At 42.1% G+C, this 21,484-nt stretch overlaps 1 protein-coding gene across 4 annotated transcripts in view; it reads right to left on the bottom strand.

Moving 5' to 3' along the window:
- Positions 1-1,270: 1,270 nt before the first annotated feature.
- The window catches only part of LOC131432303 (serine/threonine-protein kinase Pink1, mitochondrial), a 46,067-nt gene continuing 25,853 nt past the window's right edge, over positions 1,271-21,484 (bottom strand). For 2 of the 4 annotated variants that reach the window (XM_058598500.1, XM_058598499.1), the window contains 4 exons: positions 2,215-2,809; positions 2,033-2,155; positions 1,734-1,968; positions 1,271-1,667 (listed from right to left, as the gene is read on the bottom strand). In XM_058598500.1, the coding sequence (XP_058454483.1) occupies positions 1,594-1,667; positions 1,734-1,968; positions 2,033-2,155; positions 2,215-2,809 (1,027 nt within the window). In that variant the 3' untranslated portion in view covers positions 1,271-1,593. Of the gene's footprint in view, positions 1,969-2,032; positions 2,156-2,214; positions 2,810-21,484 lie in introns of all 4 variants that reach the window. The other 2 variants (XM_058598503.1, XM_058598502.1) reach the window with 2 other exon arrangements.

Consider the following 21,484-nt stretch of genomic DNA (forward strand, 5'->3'; position numbering starts at 1 on the left):
TCAGTTGAAGATATGTGCCTGACTACCTCAAAATCGTCGTCCTTGCGCGAAAAAGCCAAACAAAAGTAAAGAGTTTTCCGCGTTGTTTTCAAAGTTTGAGAAAACTTAATTTTTGAGTTGTTTGTGGTTATCTCACACTGCTCAAAATATTATCCTCAATTCCTGATCATATTTTTGATGAAATGGTGAAAGAATTATGGTGCTACCGTTTATACAAGTCGAGATATTCACGATTAAGTTCTGCCCATTCTTCCATATGGCTAATTTTGAAAAGGCACCCCATAGTAAAGTAAGTCGTATTCACGACAAAATAATTCAGTCACTCATTCCTTTCCACATCGGCAGTTCATGTAACCTTATTAGGCTCAAAATAGTTTTAAGTGTTAAATACTGCCCTTTAATCCTTTACAAGCTAATCTCTAACATTATGTTGTAATATATATTACTGGTTTTCCCTTTTTGGGCTACTCTGGCCGAGGGTGGAAGTTACAAGGCTCCACACTTTCCATTACGGACGAATTAGGCTATTGTGCCAAAACGAACACTAGTAACGCTGAAACGAAGTGATAGATTCTAGAGCTTGTAATCCAAGCGACAGATTTCTTTAAGATAATCAATTTACCAGAGTCTACCAGAGAATTTGACACTTGGGCAGGAAATGTAATAATATTCCGATCGAATGTACAATTTCCAATCTGCATTCCGTTCGAGTTGGGTATGAACTCGAATATCATTCGTTCGAGTTATTGAACATTACTCGATTGACTTGCGTACGTATTACTTCTGATCGGTTTAGAATCGTTCTAATTTGTTTATACAAGTTTGACGGTTTCGTTTACTTAGAAATTAATTCATATAAATATAAATAATATAGAACGTGTAAGTAGTGTTGGCAGCTTTGATTGTTAGTTTTCGAAACTATAAAGAATGCAAAATTCTAACTCGAACGAAAGTGTAGATTCGTTCGTATCATAAATCCGTCGGATTGCAGAATCGGGGTGTATATCAGAGAATGTATGCACAAGATTAAATAACGCATTTACAATCTTGTAAGTGGAAATAAAATGTTTTTTTTTTCATCCGAGTAGTAGAATACGAATGATGATTGGTGAGTGAGCGGAGCATTAGTATAGAACTGAGTAAAAGTAACGAATGTCGAATGTGTACAGGTTTTGGACAATGCAATTCACGACGTTTACGGCTTCCAAAGATAGCAAAGGGGGCATGTTTCGGCCATCATGTAGTCAAATTACTATAAAAGAGACAAAAATTTGATTAGTATAGCACTTCTCTTTCATAGATCAAAGCGTAGTATTTGTTCTAGCATGGACAATGTCTGTCAAGTTTGGCATATTCAGAATAATTAACATATTCAGTTTATTGTTCCTCTTCTGTGTATTGTTTCCTCTTCTTGTCAGACATCACCCATGGCACAATTGGTGTGCATCCTTCTCCATTGAGAAAAGACACATATAGCCCTGGGACCGTGACAGCATCATTCAATCTGTCTCAAGGTTGCGTCAATGTTGTAATAGATATTATACTATTTAAAGCTGCGCCGAAAAGCAATGTTTTTAGCGTTCTATTTCGTATTTAAACGAAGTATCCATAGGAATATTTTTTCATATGATTTAATAGGCCATTATTATATACACAAGTACCAATCACTAAAAATAAATAACAGCTTAGTTATACATCAATATTATGAATCCAATCAAGTGCTCTTTTGATACTTCGGATTCTAGCACGTACTAAAAAACTTGTTATCAGTAAGTACTCCGTGTACGTACGACGCCCCATTGTTTGGTTTCCAACTTGTATGCTACCTTCACAGAGTACCTTAGTTGTTAGGCTCAGTAACCACTGTAATATTTCGTTGCTGGACGGGCTAAAATTATTCTTTGTCCAAGATGATGGAGACCACAGAAGAAGTTGCATTACGTTGGCTGCTATGTCTGGACTTAAACGCTGCTTGACAAAGAATTGAAATAGATTAAATTTCACTACTATGATAGTCACATATAAGGCAAACCTCAGACACATTTCTGCTAAGCAAATTCTCGACGAGTTTCCGAACTAAAATTGGAACTTCATCCGTTAGTTGAGGAAGATCACTTTTTTTATAATTTGTATTTTTCAATGTGTTGGGGTTATTCTGAAAAAAGATAATTAATAGTATTTTTTCTTGTAATTTTCATCATTGCCAATACTTACCTTACTTCCATAAAAAGGATTACTGGATCCAAATATCTCGTATGCAATTGCTCCACATGCCCAAAGATCCGACTTGCTGTAATTTAAAACAGAAAACGTCCCTGGTTGTTTATTAATAATTTCCGGTGCCATCAATGCGGTGTTTCCACCTATGTCGACATCGCCCGATTTATAAGGTATCTGCAAACCGTTTGTTTTGTCTGCAACGCAACACCCGAAATCAGACAATACCAGAATTGGCGGCATATCAGGTCGTACTTCGATGAGAATATTGTCACTTTTCATATCTCGATGTGCTACTTCATACCGATTAATGTGAGCTACAGCTTCTAACAACTGACTGAAAAGGAGAATCCTTGTACGTATGTCAATTTTGCTTGTTTGATTAAGATAATTTTGAAGGCTACAGCTGTAACGTTTCATTAACAGGAACAAGCTCATGTTGCGCCCGTACCCCTGTGGATTGATGCGAGGCGGGAGTGCCATAGGATATAGTGATGACGACATACGCAGCTCAGGAACTTGAGCGCAAAATACTCCGTACATTTCTACAACATTCGGGTGCGGTGGAAGAAATATTGTTTGGTCTAGTAGTCTAAAAAGACAATAAATATACTATTATAGCTTTTCAGGTTGCCTATTATAATCAACTTCTTGATTTATATAATTCGTATAATTTATGACTTCTGACTGAAATGTTTGTATGAAAGTAAGTGAAGTTTTAAATGAACTTTGATAGAGGAAACAAAAAAGATAATTTCAAGCAAAGCAATGATATATCGATTACCCATGTAAAATATAGGAATTTCTTCCTTCGGCGACGGAAAGCCAACTAGCCCAAATAAAATTCACGTTGTGTATCGTTTCATAACATTTATATTGAGCATGCACTCTTTCTCCTTCCGTCTGCCTTCTTCTTCTCACAAAGCTTCATCATTTTCCACACTTTCTGTACTAGCTTCTCCTTTCTCTCATCTTGAAACTTCTTTCCCTGTATATGCCTACTGCTCTACGTGTGTATAAAAGTTCTACTCACGGTACCGGAGTTACCCTTTCAAATTCATGCTGTTCGGAAGACTTCCTCCTGTTCCACCAATGTCTAGCTGGCTGGAGTCTGATGTCCAACTGCCTGAATGAATTGAATTCACGATCGCGCGGAAGCGCGATTCCCACTGCAAATGTTTGTTTGTCCACCAAGCTTAACGAGAACAAGCACACCTATTTCATGCACTTGCCAATGCCGAATGAGCCGTACCACAGCCGTTCAAGATGGTGATTGAACTGAAGAGCCAAAACACATGGACGTCAAACGATGCCTTGAGTGTAGAAAATAAACAGTAATATGAGCGTCACGGCGCTGTGGATCGCCGTTGACCAATAGTAGCGTGGGTGATCGATGTCGGAACAGCCAGACCATGGAACGATGTAGCACTGGAGCTGCTGCCGAATGATACGGACCCGATGACGCGGAAACGATGAGGTAACCGAATCACGTTGAAATGGTGCTGTCAGATGCCTGGGCCTCCAAATCGAGAATTGATGACCACGGCGTAGTAGTGACACTCTGGACTTCGAATTCAAAAAACACACCCCTTCCGGGGTCTGGTACTGTGCTTAGCGTCTTTTCCACTTTCTCGTGTGTATTGCCAGTGTTCTTCCTGATCCGACTTTTGTTTCGCACTCTTATTGTCTGCAGTTCTGCCGTTCTGCTGCGGGTGTTCACCCACGTGACTTCGCTGGACGGATCACCAGGTCGAAATGAACATTCTGATTTTTGTTCTTTTTTTTGTGCTTTTGACAGCTGTGCGGAAGAAGATATTCGTCACGGTTTGAGCTGCGTTTGACGAAGTAGTTTGCGTCTTAACCGTGATGCCAGTGCGGTGGATTTGCATAATTCCTCACATTTCAAACTTATATTTGAGTGTCAACATTTTTCATTCAGTGCATACCTGAGTTTAACTATACATATTTTCTTAAACGTTACACCCAATACAAAATTAAAGGATGTTGCATTAAAAGAATTAAATGTATCGATGTAAATGTGTCCTCAGACTCTCGTCTCAGAAATTATAATACCAAACAAAAATCAACAAAGTGCCATCAATATCATACTGGTCCGGAATTTTACAGAACAAATCTAATCGAACATACATAAATCAAAATGAAATTAATTAACTTTTAATCATTCATTCAGTAATAGCCGTTCAACCAAGAAGGTTGTGTATAGAAGCGTACAGTTTAATAACGCTGGTTAGTTTACACGCGTTAAATACGACAACGGTTGAACTACAGGTAGAGACCTGTTGGCAGCAGCCGTTAAAACGTATAGTGGTGCTGCATAAGAGAGCCCTAGTGCTGGGCCAAGCTGGTGAAGGAAACAACAAAGGGCGTTTCCCAAGCTCTACCCAGGCCACAATATACAGCCACAAGTGCGGAGCAGGAGAGTGCAAAGGCACATCGAAGAAGAAGAGTGCAAAGGCACAAAGAAGCAGGAGAGTGCAAAGGCACATCGGTGCGAAGGCACTTCGGTGCAGAAGCATATCGGTGCGGAGCACAAGGAAGAAGGAGACAAGACAACTCGGTCTTTCCACTGCCATACAACACGCAGGTATACACCGGTGACCTGCGCTGGTTATAGCTGGCGAAGACAAAAGTAAATCGGAAATCGAGTGGTGCTGGATGTCAGGTAGCAGTAGCATCACATCCAACAATCAGCATCCAACAAGAACATCTAGAGCAACGAGGATCTACACGGCAGTGCAACGGAGATAGACAACAATTTCAAGGTAGAAGTTTTTTCTTTTCCTTTTGATTGAGTACTGTGTAGTGTTGGTTTCATTTTTTATTTTAAAGTTTGATTGAAAATTTTAATGCGATGGATGAATCCATGGACGTAAATCCTAGCTTGAATCGTATACCCCCACGAACGAAAAAATATCAGGAGAGCTCTTCTGGGCCTTGGATAGTCTTTTTTAGACGTAAATCAAAGCCATTAAACATTTTACAAATTTCTAAAGGTTTGACATCACGATTCTCCTCAATCAAAGAGATCATAAAAGTAAATAATGATAAAATTCGTGTTGTAGTAAATAATTTGAAACAAGCGAATGATATTGTCTCTTCGGAACATTTCACTAGAGAGTATAAAGTTTACATACCCTCCAAAGATGTCGAAATTGACGGTGTTGTTACCGAAGCGAGTCTTTCGGTAGATGAATTACTCAAGCATGGTGTTGGTCGTTTCAAGAACTCTATGCTTGAGGGTGTGAAAATACTGGAGTGCAAACAACTGTACTCAGTAGTTCATGAAGAGGGAAAAAAAGTTTATCGCCCATCAAACTCGTTTCGAGTGACATTTGCCGGGTCTGCGTTGCCGTCCCATGTCTACGTTGCCGTCCCATGTTCGGCTTTTTGTTCCAAATGTAATGAATTGTACGAACTGCAAAAAATTCGGCCACACAGCTACTTACTGTAGTAATAAACCAAAATGTATTAAGTGTGAAAGGCCTCATAAAGATAATGATTGCAACAAGGAAATTGAAAAATGTATTTATTGTGGTGATAGTCCCCATGATGATATTTCAGTATGCAATGCATTTAAAGTACACAAAGACAAAATTAAGCTTTCTTTAAAAGCACGGTCTAAGCGCACATATACAGAATTGCTTAAAACGGTCATTGATGTCCCCCCTTTGGAAACCGAAAACGGGTTTTCAAATCTAGAGGAACCAGAGGACTCTGACTCTGACGAAAATAGTGAAGGTAATTCGTTTATCACTACCCAAGGGTCAGTTAAGAGAAAGAAGTCTTCCTCCAAATCACCAAAAAAGACACCTAAAATTTCATCTTCAAAAAAAGATCCCCGTTTTAAACAAAAAAAGTCAAAACCAAAGACTGTGCCTCCTGGTTTGTCAAATTCACAAACCAATCCAGGATCTAGCACAGAAAAAGATAATAATCCAGTGGGCTCCATTTCACAGCCACCAACAGGATTACTGAAGTTTTCGGAAATTGTTGAATGGATTTTCTCAGCATTCAATATATCTGAACCCTTAAAGACCCTCATAATGGCATTTCTTCCAATAGCTAGAAATTTTTTGAAGCAGTTATCAGCTCAATGGCCAATTGTCTCAGGTTTTGTATCTTTTGATGGATAATTTATCATCCGCCGCAAATGATACAATCACTGTCCTGCAGTGGAATTGTCGAAGCATCATGCCAAAACTTGATTCATTTAAAATTTTATTGCATAGTCAAAAATGTTATGTATTTGCTTTATGCAAAACATGGCTTACTTCAAACATAGCTTTAAATTTTAATGATTTTAACATTATACGTCTCGATAGAGACTCTCCGTATGGTGGAGTGCTTTTAGGAATTAAGAAATGCTATTCCTTTTATAGATTAAACATCCCTTCAACTTCTAGTATAGAAGTTGTTGCTTGCCAAATAAACATTAAAGGCAAAGATATTTGCATAGCTTCGGTTTATATTCCTCCAAAAGCACAAGTTGGACAACGACAGCTTAATGAAATGGTTGAAGCCCTTCCTGCTCCACGATTGATTCTGGGGGATTTAAATTCGCACGGTATTATGTGGGGTTCCATTTACAATGATAGCAGATCATCTTTAATACAAAACATTTGTGACAATTTTAGCATGACGGTATTAGATATGGGTAGCATGACACGGATCCCAAGACCTCCTGCACGCCCAAGTGCATTAGATCTATCTCTTTGCTCAACATCAATTCGACTAGATTGCACCTGGAAAATATTGCCTGATTTACACGGTAGCGATCATTTACCAATCATCATCTCAATTAGCAGTAGCAATTGCATTGCTACTTCAGCTAGTATTCCATATGATTTGACAAAAAATATCGACTGGATTAAATACCAAAGTAGTATCTCTAGTATTTTGAATTCAATGGAAGAGCTCCCTCCACTTGAAGAATATGACTTCCTCATTTGTTCGATTTTGGAGGCAGCAGAACAATCCCAAACTAAACGCTTTCCTAGGCCAACGACTAACAGAAGGCCTCCCAACCCCTGGTGGGACAAAGAGTGCTCAGAGGCTAAACTCGCAAAACAAAATGCTTGCAAGACGTTTCTAAAACGGGGAGGAGGAACTCCTCAGAATTTTGAAAAACTTATGATTTTAGAAACCAAGTACAAGAGCATACTTCGAGCCAAAAAATGTAGCTATTGGAGACATTTTGTCGAAGGTTTGTCAAGAGAAACCTCAATGAGCATTCTTTGGAACACGGCCAGACGAATGAGGAATCGTAACGTGGGCAATGAGAGTGATGAATACTCGAACCGATGGATATTTGACTTTGCTAGGAAAGTTTGCCCAGATTCTGTTCCTACGCAGAGCATTATACGGGAATCTCCTCCAAATAATGGTTTTATTAATAACCCATTTTCAATGATGGAATTTTCTATAGCACTCTTGTCTTGTAACAATAACGCTCCTGGGTTGGACAGAATTAAATTCAATTTGGTGAAGAATCTGCCCGACCTCGCAAAAAGACGTTTGTTGGAATTGTTCAACAAGTTTCTTGAGCAAAATATTGTTCCACCTGACTGGAGACAAGTGAAAGTTATCGCCATTCAAAAGCCGGGGAAATCAGTTTCCAATCACAACTCATATAGACTTATTGCGATGTTGTCCTGCATCAGAAAATTGTTCGAAAAAATTATTCTACGACGGTACGAGACGAACGGTTTGTTGTCAGATACTCAGTTTGGCTTCCGTAGAAATAAAGGGACGAATGATTGCCTTGCATTACTTTCGTCTGACATCCAAATTGCCTTCGCTCAAAAGCAACAAATGGCATCTGTATTTTTAGACATTAAAGGAGCATTTGATTCAGTTTCCATTGATGTTCTTTCAGACAAGCTCCACCAACATGGACTTCCAGCGGTTATAAATAATTATTTGCACAACCTTTTGTCAGAGAAACGCATGCATTTTTCACATGGCGGTTTGGCAACACTCAGAATTAGTTACATGGGTCTCCCGCAAGGCTCATGCCTCAGTCCGCTCCTCTATAATTTGCTGTCTAGTAACCCCATGTACACTAAGACAATTGGCAGATGATGGCGTGGTTTTAGTTACTGGACCCAAAGCTATTGATCTGCATAAACCATTGCAAGATACCTTAGATAACTTGTCCGTTTGGGCTGTTCATCTTGGTATCGAATTCTCTGCGGAGAAAACAGAGTTAGTTGTCTTTTCAAGAAAGCATGATCCCGCGCAGCTTCAGCTCCATATGATGGGAAGAATGATCCAACAAGTTTTAACTTTTAAATACCTCGGGGTGTGGTTTGATTCCAAATGCACGTGGGGAGGACACATTAGGTATCTGATAACGAAATGCCAACAAAGAGTAAATTTTCTTCGAACAATAACAGGGTCTTGGTGGGGTGCTCATCCGCAAGATCCAATAAAATTGTATCAAACAACGATACTTTCAGTGATGGAATATGGATGCGTTTGCTTTCGTTCCGCTGCAAACTCTCATATTATCAAACTTGAGCGAATTCAGTACTGATGTTTGCGAATTGCCTTAGGCTGCATGCATTCGACACATACAATGAGTCTTGAAGTTCTGGCGGGAGTTCTTCCATTAAAAGATCGATTTTGGGAGCTTTCATCACGCCTGCTAATAAGATGTGAGGTGCTGAATCCCATGGTAATTAATAATTTCGAACGACTAGTCGAGCTTCGATCTCAAACAAAATTCATGACAGTATATTTTAACCATATGTCACAGGAAATCAAACCTTCAAGATATATTCCTATCTGTGTCAACATCCTAAGTGCCCCTGACTCAACTTTATTTTTCGATACATCCATGCAGCGCGAAGTGCGTGGAATCCCGGATCATCTACGCTCGACGGAAATCCCAAAAATATTTTCAAGTAAGTTCAGGCATATTGACTCTAAGAAAATGTTTTACACGGACGGATCGCGAATTGAAGAAGCGACAGGGTTTGGTATGTTCAACAATAATGTTTCGGCCTCATTTAGGCTTCAAGAACCTGCATCTGTTTATATAGCAGAGCTAGCAGCAGTTCATTATAGTTTGAGTGTAATCGTCACATTATCTCCAAACCATTATTTCCTCTTCACAGATAGTCTGAGTGCAATTGAAGCCATTCGCTCAAACATGACTGGCAAGACTGAACCGTTTTTCCTGGGCAAAATAAAACAGTGCCTGAACGACATATTGAACAATAATTATCTAATCACTAAAGTCTGGGTCCCGGCTCATTGCTCCATTCCAGGCAATGAAAGAGCCGATATTTTAGCCAAACGTGGTGCTATTGAGGGTGAAATTTATGAGAGACCGATTGCTTTCAACGAATTCTATAGCTCGTCTCGCCAAAGAACACTTGCCAGCTGGCAAGCTTCTTGGGATAAAGATGATCTGGGTCGGTGGATGCACTCAATTATTCCGAAAATATCGACAAAGGCATGGTTCAGGGGACTGGATGGGAGTAGGGATTTCATTCGTGTGATGTCCAGACTCATGTCAAATCACTACACGTTAGATGCACATCTCCTTCGAATTGGACTTTCCGAGACTAATCATCGTGCTTGTGGCGAAGGTTACCGCGATATTGACCATGTCGTTTGGACATGCGTGGAGTATCGTGATGTCAGATCTCAACTAATAAATTCTTTGCGTACCCAAGGTAGACTATCCAATGTCCCAGTTCGAGACATTCTTGCTTGTCGTGACCTTCCATACATGAAACTTATTTATCATTTCATTAAGAAAATTGGAGTTTCAATTTAATAAAGGCCCCTTTTAAGACTTAGTTCTGATTCCAGCTGCGTCCATGAGTTCAACCAATAGCTAAATTAGAATAAAAATTATGTAATGATATAAACAAACTCGAAACAGTTTATGAAACTATCAACAAAATGTCTGAAAATAACAGCTTATTTTATAATTAATGACGAGTGACCTAAGATGATATTTAAGTAATAAGAGAATATGTTTTAATAAATTCAAAACGTTGTGACTATGTTAGAATTAATTTAGGATAAGAATATTATGTAAAAGTGATGCTACGGCGAAGAAAAACTTATGTAAACTGTCTTAAGAAATAAACGTATTTATGAAAAAAAAAACTTTTAATCATTATCCGATGAATGACCAAAGGTTTAAACCAGGATGAAAATTAAAGATCTAATTCGAATAATATATTTTTTTTGTAAGTAGTCACAGTGGCAGCTTGCTTCAGTTCTACACTGGACCCTTGATAAGATTTGCTTTTATAAGCTTCTATTTTAAATCAACACACAGATGATCCTAGGCTATGGTGCCCACTTGGTCACTGTTTTTTTGTGCTGATTCAAACAGATTCTATAAAACTGTTGTAAAATATGTGCCACATGTTTGTGTCTTATGGATTTAGTTGTAGTTTTTTATGTAATGTACATTGTACATACATAGATGTATCCATATACTAATACCCACCCACACACACACACACACGCACACACACACACACACACACACACACACACACATACACACACTGGGGCAGCAGGGACTACTCCAAGGGCTTAACGACCCCTCCCCATGGCCACTGCGAGTTAGGGGGCCTGTCTAGGATGTGGTGGGGTTCGGCAGTGGGCTCTGTTGAACTTCTATAAAAAGCTGCATGTGTCTGCAAGTAGGCCCTAGCAAAGCGACTGTGTACCGCTCAAAGCACACAAGCCCAGCAGGAGTGCCAACCGGCACATCAGGTTCGATACCAGTAAGAGCCTGATTATTATATACTGGCCACGGCGAACAACAACGGACATGATGCGGATAACGGATCGGATGACGATGATGGGCTGACATTCGTGCTGTTCTGTTCCCTGAGTAAGGAAGGGTGATACCGACTTGAAACGGCGAGCGGGCCAACAGTACGTCTGCCTCCGTCCCGTTAAAACCTTGGCAGGCCTCCGGGTACGTTCAATACTCGCACCAATTAAGGTGGGTAGTAGGCCCAGTTGAGAGCACACCTGGCTTACGCTGATCCGGCTCTGGACACGAACCCTATGAAGGTACGTGTTCAACCCTCGCTAGGCCTCCCTGCTCGCAAAGATAACCTAGGGATCATAAGCGACTACTACAACGAGTGGAGATAGCGGCCCGGAGTGGGGACCCTGAAGAATGGAAGTAATCGAAATCGAAGTTGAGAAAGAAGTGACAAATCCGTTTGTCAAGAGTGGCTTGGTGAGGACACCGCCGCCGCAAACCCAGCAGGTGCAAAAGCAGCACACGAACGAGCAGCAGGCTCAGCAGCAAGGTCAGCAGCAGTATAGCGCGTGGACGAAACCACCACAACCACCGAGGGTAGAGGCAGCGAAAAAGTTGGTGGACGAGCTGCACGAGTATGTGGATAAGAGAAGTAACGTGTACAAAGACATCAAGGCGTTGGTGATTAAGCTCCAAGGCGCTCTTGGTTCTGCTGTAAAGAAGTGGAAAAACGTAGAGCAGAGAGCAGAAGCTGGGGAGAAGAAGTTGTTAGCGGCGAAAACTGCCTTAGAGGCACGTCGCGCAGCGCAAATGCAAAGGGCAGAATCCGACACAGCTACGAGGGAGGTCAACACGGCGAGTAGTGTCCCCCCTGGGGTGCAGTCCACGCCCTTCTTTACACCAAAGAGGCCAAGGGCATCGCCTGGAGATGTTAGACCAGGTGGTCAAGAGACACAAGGATGCCCGTGTCACTGGAGCTAAACTACCACCAGAAGCAACCGACGCGGTAAACAGCCGCACTGAATGGCAGGTCGTCGGCAAAAAAAGGAGAAAGCGAGCAAGAAAAACCCGCCCAAAAAACGTAAGGTCGTCAGGATGAGGAATAAGAGCGAGGCTCTCATCGTCAAAGCGAGCGACGACTCGTACGCCGAAGTCCTACGCGCTATGCGGATGAACCCGGATCTTAAGGAGCTAGGGGAAGACGTGCAAAAGGTCAGGCGCACTCGTAATGGTGAGATGCTTCTCGAGCTGAAAAGAAACCCCAAAGCAGGCAGCATCTCGTACAAGGAGCTTACCGAGAAAGCCCTCGGAAACAAGGTGGAAGTAAGAGCCTTGTGCCCGGAAGCGTCTCTCCGGTGTAAAGATCTGGACGAGATTACTACGGAGGAGGATGTAAAATTAGCCCTGAAGGAGCAATGCGAGCTAGGAGAGGTCCAGATGACCATCCGTATCAGGAATGGACCTGACGGCACCAAGGTAGCCTCAATTAAGCTGCCAGTAGATGCAGCTAATAAAGCGTTGAAAGTGGAGAAAATATGTGTGGGTTGGTCTGTGTGCCCACTGAGCGTTTCCCAGCTACCGGACTAGTGCTTCAAGTGTCTGGGTTCTGGTCACTTCGCACGGAACTGTCAAGGGCCGGATAGGAGCAAACTATGCAGAAGGTATGGCGAGGAAGGTCACAAGGCAAAGGATTGCACGAAGCCTCCGAAATGCCTAATTTGCGCTGCCACGGGGGATAACAAACATCCTACAGGCGGTAGCAGATGTCCAGCCTTCAAACGAGCGAGTGCAACGAAGTCTCAGTGGAGGTAGTGCAAATCAACCTCAACCACTGTGATACGGCACAACATCTTCTGCGGCAATCTGTTGCGGAACATAGATGCGATGGAAACTGGACATCAGACGGAGCCAAAACAGCAGCGATATGGGCAGTGGTAAAATACCCCATTCAAGAAGTGGTGCACTGCGCAGATGAAGGGTTTGTTATAGCCAAAATCAACGAAGTCTTCATCTGTAGTTGTTATGCACCTCCACGATGGACGATCGAACAGTTCAACCGGATGTTGGACAAACTAACGGAAGAGCTAACCGACCGAAGACCAGTAGTAGTAGCTGGTGACTTCAATGCCTGGGCGGTCGAATGGGGCAGCCGCCTCACGAACTCAAGGGGAAGCAGTCTTCTGGAGGCCCTAGCTAAGCTGAACGTAGATCTTGCCAATGACGGTACCACCACCACCTACCGTAAGGATGGTCGAGAGTTCATCATAGATGTCACTTTCTGCATCCCGGGAATGATAAGGAACATGGACTGGAGAGTGTGCGAAGAATACACCCACAGCGATCACCAAGCGATCCGGTATTGTGTTGGACGCGACTCGCAGGTGGAATCAAGCAGAACGCAGTTTGGTGAGCGAAAGTGGAAAACAGCGAACTTTACCAAGGACGTATTTGTGGAAGCACTGAGGCTCGAGCGCAACACAATAAACCTCAGCGCGGAAGAGCTGACCGCAACACTATCACGTGCGTGTGATGCAACCATGCCTAGAATGGGAAAACCCAGAAATGGGCGACGTCCGGCGTACTGGTGGAATTCGACGATCGCTGACCTGCGGGCACGTTGTCTACATGCCAGGAGAAGGATGCAGAGAGCTAGAAACAGCGGCGAAAGGGAGGAAAGAAGGTTGCCCTATAGAATAGCAAGAGCCGCACTCAACAAGGCAATCAGGCTCAGCAAGAAAGAGTGTTTAGAAGAGCTGAACAACAACGCCAACGAGAATCCGTGGGGTAATGCCTATAATATGGCCATGGCAAAGATGAAAGGCCCAGCAGTTCCACCGGATAGGTGCCCGGAAAGGATGATAACTATCATCAAGACTCTGTTCCCGAAGCATGAGCCTACGATGTACAGGATGTCCGCGGCGACGAAATCCGAGTATCAAACGAGGAGCTGCTTGCGGTAGCGAAAGCCTTACCGGTGAAGAAGGCTCCAGGCCCGGACGGGGTTCCAAATGTGGCCCTTAAAGCTGCGATTCTGGAGAATCCAGACATGTTCAGGACTACATTCCAAAAATGCATGGAGGATGGTAGTTTCCCTGACATCTGGAAGCGGCAGAAGCTGGTGCTGCTACCAAAGCCAGGCAAACCACCCGGCGATCCGTCAGCATATAGGCCTTTATGCTTGTTAGACACAGTCGGAAAACTGCTGGAGAGAGTGATCCTTAACAGGCTCACGAAGTACACTGAGAGCGAGAACGGTCTGTCGAACATGCAGTTCGGATTCCGGAAAGGCAGGTCCACTGTAGAAGCCATACGAGTGGTCATGGAAACCATGGAAAAGGCCCAGAAGCAGCAGAAAGGGGGAAACCGCTACTGTGCGGTGGTCACATTGGACGTGAAAAACGCTTTCAACAGTGCCAGAAATAGCCGACTCTCTGCACAGGTTGAGGATACCAGAGTACCTATGTCAGATTCTGAAAAGTTATTTCCAGAACCGGACGCTGATATACGAGACAGACGCCGAATACGTAAATATGTCTGTCACGGCTGGCGTTCCACAGGGATCCATCCTGGGTCCCACGTTGTGGACCATTATGTATGATGAAGTGCTGAAGCTAAATCTGCCCTGGGGAGTCAGGATTGTCGGCTTTGCGGATGATGTGGCGCTCCTAGTAATCGGCGAGCATCGAGAAGAGGTGGAGGTTCTCGCCATGGAGGCAGTAGACGACGTTGAGAATTGGATGCGGGGAAAAAAGCTTTTGCTGGCACATGAAAAGACTGAAATGGTCATCATCAGCAACCGAAAGGCGGTGCAACATGCGAGCATCTCGGTCGGTGAGTGCATCATAAATTCGAAGCGTGAGGTCAAGCATCTGGGCGCTATACTGGACGATCGACTGAACTTTAATAGTCACGTTGACTACATATGCAAGAAGGCAATGAAGGTGATATTGGCGTTATCTCGGATTATGCCCAATAATTCCGCGATTGTCAGTAGCAAGAGGAGGTTACTGGCGAGCGTGTCATCATCGATCGTACGATACGCAGCTCCAGCGTGGTCGATGGCATTGACAACAGCAAGGAACCGAGCCAAGTTGAACCGCACTTTCAGACTGATGGCAATGCGCGTGACAAGTTCGTACCGAACAATATCGTCAGACACTGTGCACGTGATAGCCGGAATAATCCCCATCTGTCTGCTACTGGAAGAGGATAGCTTATGCTACAGGGATCGAGGCACAGGACGAGCCCGGAGCAGAGAGAGAGCCAACACGCTCACTAAATGGCAACAGCTGTGGGACAACGCGGAGAAGGGAAGGTGGACGCATCGATTAATTCCTAACCTGTCGGTTTGGACAACTCGAGTGCACGGCGAGGTAAACTTTCAACTGACGCAATTCCTGTCTGGACATGGCTGTTTCAAGCAATATTTGCACAGATTTGGCCACGCAAGGTCGCCGTTGTGTGTTGAGTGCCAGGAAACAGAAGAAACGCCGGAGCGCGTAATATTCAGCTTCCCACGGTTTATCCAACCGCGTAGCGAAATGACTGCCATCGTTGGCGCCGATGTTAGCGCGGAGAACATCGTTCAAAGGATGTGCAGTGACGAAGGAAAATGGAACGCGGTGAACCGGACAGTTGTCCAGATTATGTCCACACTGCAGAGGAGTTGACGAGAAGAGCAGCGTCAAATGACCTAGGTCCAAAGACGAAAAATGCCGGACTGTTTTCGGCACCCTAAGAAGACGGACGAAGCGTGTGGAATGCTGCTCGGTTTTCGGGATAGGTTTCTTCGCCGGGAAACTCTCCGTCGGGTAGGCTAGACCCACCACTGTGGGCTAGTTGAGTAGGCGCGTCGTAAACCGGTTTCGAAACGTCGGTTTCGAGAGAACTTCCAGCGTCGGGGAACTCTCTGTCGCGGTAGGCTAGATCCTTCGGCGGGGACTAGTCGAGTAGCCACCACAACACCGACTTGTGTCGTCGGGGCGCCAGCCAAACAGAAGCTATGCTCCAACTGGAATCGCCGGACCGACCTCGACACTCTCTCGTGTGTCCCGTGTGGTGCAACAGGGGACTCGGTGTCGGGAGAGCCTCTTTCGCCGGGGAACTCTCCGTCGGTGTAGTCTAGATCTTTCATCGGGGATTAGACGATCGTGGCGTAGCACCGTTAAGATAGTCGGGGCACCAGTGAATCGGAAGCCATCCTCCAACCGGCATCATTGGAACGACCCAGGCATCCTTACGGTCGGGCCGTGGACGGGTATCGAAAACGTCGGTTTCGGGAGAACTTCCATCGTCGGGGAACTCTCTGTCGGTGTAGGCTAGATCCATCACCGGGGACTAGTCGAGTAGACGCCACAACACCGATTCGAGTCGTCGGGGCATCAGCGAACCGGACGCCATGCTCCAACCGGAATCGCAGAGCAGACCTCGGCACTCCTTCGGGTGTCCCGCGTGACGTCAAAGGGGAAACTCTCAGTCGGTGTAGGCTAGATCCATCGTCGGGGATCAGTCGAGTAGTGTGGCGCGGCGTAGCGGCATTGGGTTGTCAAGGCGCCAAAGGTGGATCGAGATGGATAAAGAGAGAAACTCAGGAGCTCATTTTCTCCCAAACGAAGAAGTGCATGAGTACAGCCGAGATGTATATAGAGAGCAGGAGCTCATTTTCTCCCAAACGAAGAAGTGCATGAGCACAGCCTCCCCCGAAGTATTGAGCTAAGCTTAGTTCCGGGGGATCGAGGCAAGATGTCCAAGGTGTTTTAGTGGGTAAGGTTCAGCCAGTCCCACTCGCTGGTTCACAATAGCGGTAGCTTGACAACTACCGAGCGCGTGAGCTGGGAAAGTACATAAGGTATTTCACCTTGTAAAAAAAAACACACACACACAAACACACATACATGCATATATACATACACACACATATATGTTGCATTAGGTAAAACATCATCACCCCGATTCTGTAATCCGACGGATTTGTGATACAAACGAATCTACACTTTCGTTCGAGTTCGAATTTTGCATTCTTTATTCTTCGACTTGTATGATTCGTTCGACTCTCGTTCGGGAGCACTTGAAATTTCTAACACTAACCATCAAAGCCGTCAACACTACTTACACGTTCTTTTTCTTTTTATATTATTCATTTCTTAGTAAACGAAACCGTCACACTTGTATAAACAAATTAGAACGATTCTAAACCGAACAGAAGTAATACGTACGCTCAAATAAAAATTCACGTTCGATTCACTGGAAAAATCACGTAGAATGGTTTCAAATGTCAAATTGAATATTTTACGTTACGAAAATGAATGTTATACCATCATCCCCTAAAATGAATAGAGTCATCACATAAGGTTTACGTGAATTGACCAAACGTCAAACAATCTACGTGAATTTCCAGTGAGAAAAACTCGATTTTGAAAATGGCGAGCAGTGGCCCTCGAAGTGTAAGTAGTGTAAATATTTGCGAGAAAAGTTATTTAATTACAATTTTTTACTTCATCGACCGGACCATTCCAGTATGAATGTTTCCATGTGTTCAACTGGACCGAGTGCCTGCGTGAGTCCGGAAGTTTACCCGCTCCTGCCGAATGCTTCAAACAGGCCGTCGTTATGAAGTTAGAGACACTGGAACCATGTAATGCGACTTCAACCTGCATCGGTAGTGTTGTGGGAGTTCTTGGATCTCGAATTCGGCTTCGGTTGGATGGCAGTGACAACATAAACGATTTCTGGAGGCTTGTCGGTTTGAGATACCACGACGTTATTAGTTGCTTTTTAAGCCATTAGAATTATATGACAATTTTCTGAAATAAATGTTTTATATTTCATGGCATTTTTCATTTTATATATTTATATCAAAATCTGAAATCTCCCTTTTGACTGCAACCAATATATAAAATAGTAATTTTCTGGTATCTAAATTTTATATGAACTGATAGATAAATGTGATATGAACAGTACTTTACATTTTACCTATGAAACACGTAACCATTACTGGATTATGCATTAAACAGCTTTTAAATGCCAGTCCATTAAAACCTACGTGAGAAGTAGTCACATAACTTTTCACGTAACTATAATATGATTATTATTTTGAGTGTAGTAAAACGAACACGTGGTACGCGCCCTAAACAACAACTCATAAAAAAAGAAAATTATAAACAAACTCACATGGATGCATGATGCGACACGAGAAAATTTTCAGAGCGAAACTACGCGATTGGAGTCCGATCTAGAGCGACCCCAGGTTGCTAAAACAAACATATCAAAAGTTGTTTGGGCGATTCAGGGTCAGCTCTCGGGCTGCTCTGATCAATAAAAGAAAACGGTATTAGTAATAGTGTAATTTGGTTGAACCTTCGTTAATAAGCGTCGATAAACATTTGAAAATCACGGTAAAATACCATAGTAATAATACAAGTTTGAAAGTAAGTAAACTTTTGTAAACATATCACATAAAATATTTTGTTACTTCCATTCTCTTTAATGCTTCGTAAGATAAGGTCATGTTCAGGAGTGTTCTAGTTCTAGATGCATAATTTATGTCAGTTACAAAATTTAAATCTGCAGTGTTTTACTTGTGTTTCAAATATACAAAAAATAGAACGGCATCGTAGACGTAGTTTTAAATTTGGCAGAAGAACTGGTCGAATAAATAAAACTAGAACGGTTTGCTGGGGCTATGTGTTCCAGTTTCTGTTCTATTATGTCGTTTTCGCTTGAGAAAACTGAAACTGACCTAGGGTAGTTTCATCAAACAAACACTTTTCACGAAACTGTGTTGATTTCGCACTTAGCAACGGAGATTTGAGCAAACCTGATATAAAAACCTGGTTCGAAACTGACTCGATTATCTGTTCAACAACGTTTAAACTAGGTTCAAAACTGACTTCAAACAAAAGGTTTGACAGCAGTTAGAGTGGAAATAGGTCAAACAAAAACGACATTATAGATCTTCCATATAGAACTTCAATCGGCTGAATTTGCTCTAAGATTATAACAAATTGAATATATTCTTAGTAATAATTTAATTGATTTTTCAAGTTCCAATTTACTCGTTATGCAGCAAAATACCGAGATTTCTTTCATATTGCAGCTTAGGATTGGTACTACATAAACAAACATTGTTATATTAACGACGCATGCGACGCTTGTTGTTTTGTTTCAAATAACAATTGAACTACAACTGACGGTGAACCGAAATCATCGGGGAGTCGTATTTGAATAGTACATGAGAAATCATGGACTATTCCTTTTACTGTTTATAAGTATATAGTGTGTCTAACCAACTGGACATTACAAGAGGCGACGGGAAAAATATTTCGCCTGGGTGTTCTAGCAGAACGGCAAGGAGATATTGGTAAAACCAGCGTTTAATTTTTTATCATTGGCGTATTCTTTGCCATCATCATCATTTCGGTTGGCGACGGTTAACTTCTGGCTAGGAGTGCTTAAATTTCGAATAATTGATAGTATTGAGTTCAAACCGTAAGTATAGGTGCAATAGTTATAATAAAACTAAAAATCAGAAAAGTTAAATGAAACACGTTATTGGACGCTTTTTCTTTTAGTGTAATGTAAATTGTAATTTAAATTGGAAAAAGGGTTGAAACATAAAACAAAAGAAAAGATAAAAGGTATTGTAATAAGTGCTATTCAACAATATTAGGTGTGTTATTTCTCATTAAATATAGGTTGGACAGGCATTTGGTGATTTGGAAGTAGGAACCGAGTGAATTTTACTAAATTCAAATTTATCAGAACGCTTATTCGGAGACGGGATCTGTCATGTTTTTTCACGAAAGTATACCATCAACTACTACAAATCTGATGAGCTACGTTTCTACTCTGATTGACAAGCTTGAAAAACGACAACAAGTTGATGCGGTGTATTTCGATTTTTCTAAAGCTTTCGATTGTGTTCATGTACTCGCTGTTGAAAAATTGAGACGAAATGGATTCCCTGACTGGATAACAAACTGGATTCTTTCGTATCTTACAGATCGTAGTGCTTCAGTTCGAGTCGGAACTGTACATTCTGATCCTTTTATATTACATCAGGTGTTCCGCAAGGGAGTCATCTCGGACCATTTCTGTTTGTGCTATTTGTGAATGATCTTTGCAATGAACTGTCGTCGTTTAAAGTAATGTATGCCGACGATTTAAATATTTACCGAATCATCACAAGCCTTGTAGATTGTTGTGCGCTACAAATTGACATTGAATGTGTCATAGATTGGTGTGATAGAAACGGCATGAGTGTTAATGTTAGTAAATGTAATACCATAACATTTTCACGAGTTCAGTCTTCAATTTTATTTGAATACTCAATGATGGCGACTCCAGTCAAAAGAGTTCTTCTGTAAAAGATTTAGGCGTAATTCTCGACCGTAAGCTTCACCGAACAGCTTTCGATGGTTATTGCTTTAGTGCGCAGTATTCTAGAACATGGAGTTCTAATCTGGGCTCCATACTACAAGTTCACATCGACCGGATCGAGCGAGTATGGACACAGTATGGACAAAATAATCCAATGGATGTTTGCTGTAATCAATTCAATAGAGTTTATCATCTGTTTGATTTTACTATGAACAAAGACACATTTAAATCGAAAATATTGATATTGTTAAGTTGATATTTCTAGACTAGATAGATAATAATAAGCCTGTGTGATAGTTTTTACTCTAACAGAAGACAAAAAAAATTAAAAAAATAAGTATATCAGTGTAAGGCTGAAGTGACATCGTTTGATAAGCGAAAAGCTTCTAATAATATCATACATTGTTTGCAATAGTCTTATAATAGTAATGGTGCAAATTAATATGACGGCGATGATTGAGCCATACCGGAAAAGATCATCCTTTTCGGATTGGGTTGAGCGCCTTGGGTATTTTTTGGCTATGAGCAATATAGCTGATGATGCCGAGAAGTCACACTTTATAACCCTTAGTGGTCCATTTGTTTTTTTTCGGCAATAAAATTACTATTTCCAAATTGCAATTTGACGAATGTATCTTATGAAGGAATGATTATACAACTTAAAGCACGCTTCGATAAAGTCGAGTCGGATATAATACTGCGCTTTAAGTATAACAATCGTAAGCAACATCCTGACAAATCGGCGGAGGATTTTGTGCTTGCGATAAAATTGCAGGCGGAATTTTGTAATTTCAAAAATTTTAAGAATGAAGCGATTCGTGAGCGTATTGTTTCCGGTCTGAGGGATGAGGAATTACAGCAACGCTTGCTTAATGAACCAAATTTAACTTTAGAATCTGCAGAAAAGCTTATAGTTACATGGGAAATGGCAGGGGCTAATGCCAGATCATTGCGAATAGGAACAAATACTGATCAAGTTGCATCTTTGAATAATGATTTTGTTAGGCCGCGTGGTTCCACTTTGCAAAAGCTGGCGGCAACATTTGCTAGTGCCAAGATGGGTTCCCAGACGTCTCATCCAACTGCGTATAGGTAATCTGTGAAGAATCGTTTAGGATTCAA

This window comes from Malaya genurostris, chromosome 2 (genome assembly GCF_030247185.1).
Source record: "Malaya genurostris strain Urasoe2022 chromosome 2, Malgen_1.1, whole genome shotgun sequence".
NCBI lineage: Eukaryota > Metazoa > Arthropoda > Insecta > Diptera > Culicidae > Malaya > Malaya genurostris.